Source organism: Scylla paramamosain, unplaced genomic scaffold (assembly GCF_035594125.1).
Source record: "Scylla paramamosain isolate STU-SP2022 unplaced genomic scaffold, ASM3559412v1 Contig3, whole genome shotgun sequence".
Lineage (NCBI taxonomy): Eukaryota > Metazoa > Arthropoda > Malacostraca > Decapoda > Portunidae > Scylla > Scylla paramamosain.
In genome coordinates, this window is record NW_026973668.1 from 2,507,501 (window position 1) to 2,510,000 (window position 2,500).

Sequence of the window (2,500 nt, forward strand, 5' to 3'; positions counted from 1 at the left end):
GAGCAATGAACTAAATAAGGGTCGCATTCTAGTGAACGAAGCATCACCACAACGCAACAAGGAGCTAAGCACTAAGGAATAACTGATCTAAATTTTTACCTATTGTATTAATCTAGCGTACACCACCATAGGGCATCTCTTGTGTGTATATCTGTTCCTAGTAGCAGTAGTGGACATAGTAGTAGTAGTGGTTGTTGTACAGTTGTTGTAGTATTAATTAGTTGTGGTGATAGATGTAGTAGTAGTAGAAAGACCACAATAACTCAACAAAAAGGATTAAAAAGAAAACGAGGAACGAAAGGAAAATGGGGAAAAAAAAACAGAAAGCGGGAAATAAACACACAATTCAAAAATCTACAATGAAAAGAGCATTAATTCTAGAAAATAATTAAAAATCTTTCTTCTCTCTCTACCACTTTACATTCCATCACTCCAATAAATAAATAAAAGATAAATAGAAGCGAATCTCTCATTTTAAACACAGTGGGACACATTAAATAAGGACTCACATTTTCACCACCCCCTAACACCCCCACCACGCATACAGTACCCCCAGCCCCCCTCCCTCTCCCTCTGCCTCGCCCAACGTCACCCCCCACCCCACCACGTTCCTAACTAATTAAAAATACGTTGAGCTCAACCATGACTTTTGGGCGGGTTTTGTCACGTTTTGGGCGGTTTTTTTAGGGGAAACTTAGGGATTTTAATTTTAATTCAGGGATTGGTTTAGAGTGTTTTAAGGGTTTTGTTGTTTTTTTTTAGGGTGTTTTTAGTGTATTTGGGTTTTTGTGAAGGTTTTTTTGGGTTTAGTTGTGTTTTTTGTAGTGTTTAGGTTTTGTAAGGGAGAATTAGCGCTTATCTCAAAAAAATGAATATTTGTAATAATCTGTAATTTCAGGCGTATTTAACTTAAAATGTCACACTTTGGAACGTGTACTTAAAAAAAGAGTATTTAAAGCCTTGTTTACATTAAAAAAAAACTTGAGATTACGACTTTGGGTGCGGGTATATCCTTGTTTACATTCAGGCATTTTTGGGAGGGTCGTTTGTAAATTAACAGGGTAAAAAAAATAGTTTGTTTACCTTGGAAGCTGTTTTTTGGAGATTAAATACCTAAGGACCTGTTTTTTTGTATATGTTGTTTGTATATAAAAATGTTTGTTTGTTGTTTGTATATAAAAATCTGGTTTGTTTATATTTAATTTCTTTTCAGGGCAGTTTGTTTGCCTAGAAATTGTTTGAAGTTTGCATAAAAACGGTAAAAAATTTCATTAGTTTACATTTAGACAGGTTTTGTGAAGGTCAGCCAGTGTGGAGGTACCCGTGGCCTTGTTTACACTAAGAAGGCAGTCAGTCTGACCTTGTCTGCCTTAAGAAAGTGGGTATTTGTGCTTTATTTACCTTGTGGCTGGCCTGTCAGGAGTGCTTGGGAGCTGACTGGTCTGTGGTGTTCTTCAGGGAGCGTTTGGTTAGTGTTATGGGTATTCTGGGTTCTGTGAGTTGTTTGTGGGGGTTTGTAAGAGACTTTGGGGTATTTAGGGGCGGTATGTAGGTTTTAAGGGATCATTTGTGGGTTTCTGCGGTGTCTGTGGGGGTTTCAGGGGTCTGGATAACTTTACTGGGGATTCTAGGATACTATTTGCATCGGGCATGGTTCCAAATGCAGTCTGTGGGGTTTGCAGGGGAGATAGCTCGGTTTTAGGGCAGTTTGTGGGGTTTCCAGGGACAATACTAGGGTTGTGCATAGTTCCTGTGGGGTTTCCAGGGGTGGTATTTGAGTCTCAGGGTATTTTGTGGCATGTGCAGGGGCGGTACTTGAGTTTTGCGACAGTTTGTGGCGTTTTAAGGGACATTACTTGAGTTGTGGCTAGCTTTTGGGGGGTTTTCAGGGGCTCCTCAGGGTTCACAGGTCCCTTAGTCATGTTCACACAGCTGCTCGAAGATAGGGAGCCGGAGGGAGCGCGGGATATCAAGGGCGTGGGTGTGTGGCGTGGGCGAAGTGGAGTGGGAGGAGGAGAGAGATAACGAGTCCAGATCACCAGCTAGGGACTCCACAGGGCTTACCGGGGGCGTGTCCAGCCCTGGCAGCGAGCCCCCGGGGGAAGGAGAGGCGGGACCAGCAGGACCTAGGCCATGGAGACCCACAGTGAGGCCCTCCAGCAGCCCACGTCCGCGCCCACACCCCGGGAACAAATTGAAGGTGTCGTCAAAGAACGCAGAGGGTGTTGTGGGCGACCCATGCAGCGAGGAGGGCGGGGAGGGCGAGTCAGCAGCAGAGCCAAGGCCGCCCATGAGGATGTGAGGCCGTGGGGAGATCGGGGGAGGAGGGTTAGGGCCAGGGGAGGGCGGGGGAGGGGCGCCGCGTCTCTCCTCGGCGTTGTGAATGAAGTGGCACCTCGGACCATATGGACAGAAGCCGATGGTGTGGAAGGTGCGGCACAGCTCAGTTTTGTACTTGGGGTGTCTGTTCAGTGTTCGCAGCTCAGCGCCGCCGTGGGCA

General features: G+C 45.4%; 2 protein-coding genes and 1 long non-coding RNA gene across 4 annotated transcripts in view; 1 reads left to right on the plus strand and 2 right to left on the minus strand.

Annotated features, from left to right (window-relative positions):
* LOC135096349 (glutamate-gated chloride channel-like) overlaps positions 1-2,500 on the minus strand; it is a 104,366-nt gene that overhangs the window by 74,438 nt on the left and 27,428 nt on the right. The window lies entirely within an intron of this gene.
* Positions 1-2,500, plus strand: part of LOC135096354 (uncharacterized) — an 89,677-nt gene that overhangs the window by 51,114 nt on the left and 36,063 nt on the right. The gene's annotated exons all lie outside the window — the stretch shown is intronic.
* Positions 1-2,500, minus strand: part of LOC135096358 (mRNA decay activator protein ZFP36L1-like) — an 11,521-nt gene that overhangs the window by 1,779 nt on the left and 7,242 nt on the right. The window contains exon 3 of the mRNA XM_063997819.1: positions 1-2,500. This exon is cut by the window's left edge and continues 1,779 nt beyond it; it is cut by the window's right edge and continues 139 nt beyond it. Coding sequence (XP_063853889.1) covers positions 1,915-2,500 — 586 coding nt within the window. The 3' untranslated portion in view covers positions 1-1,914.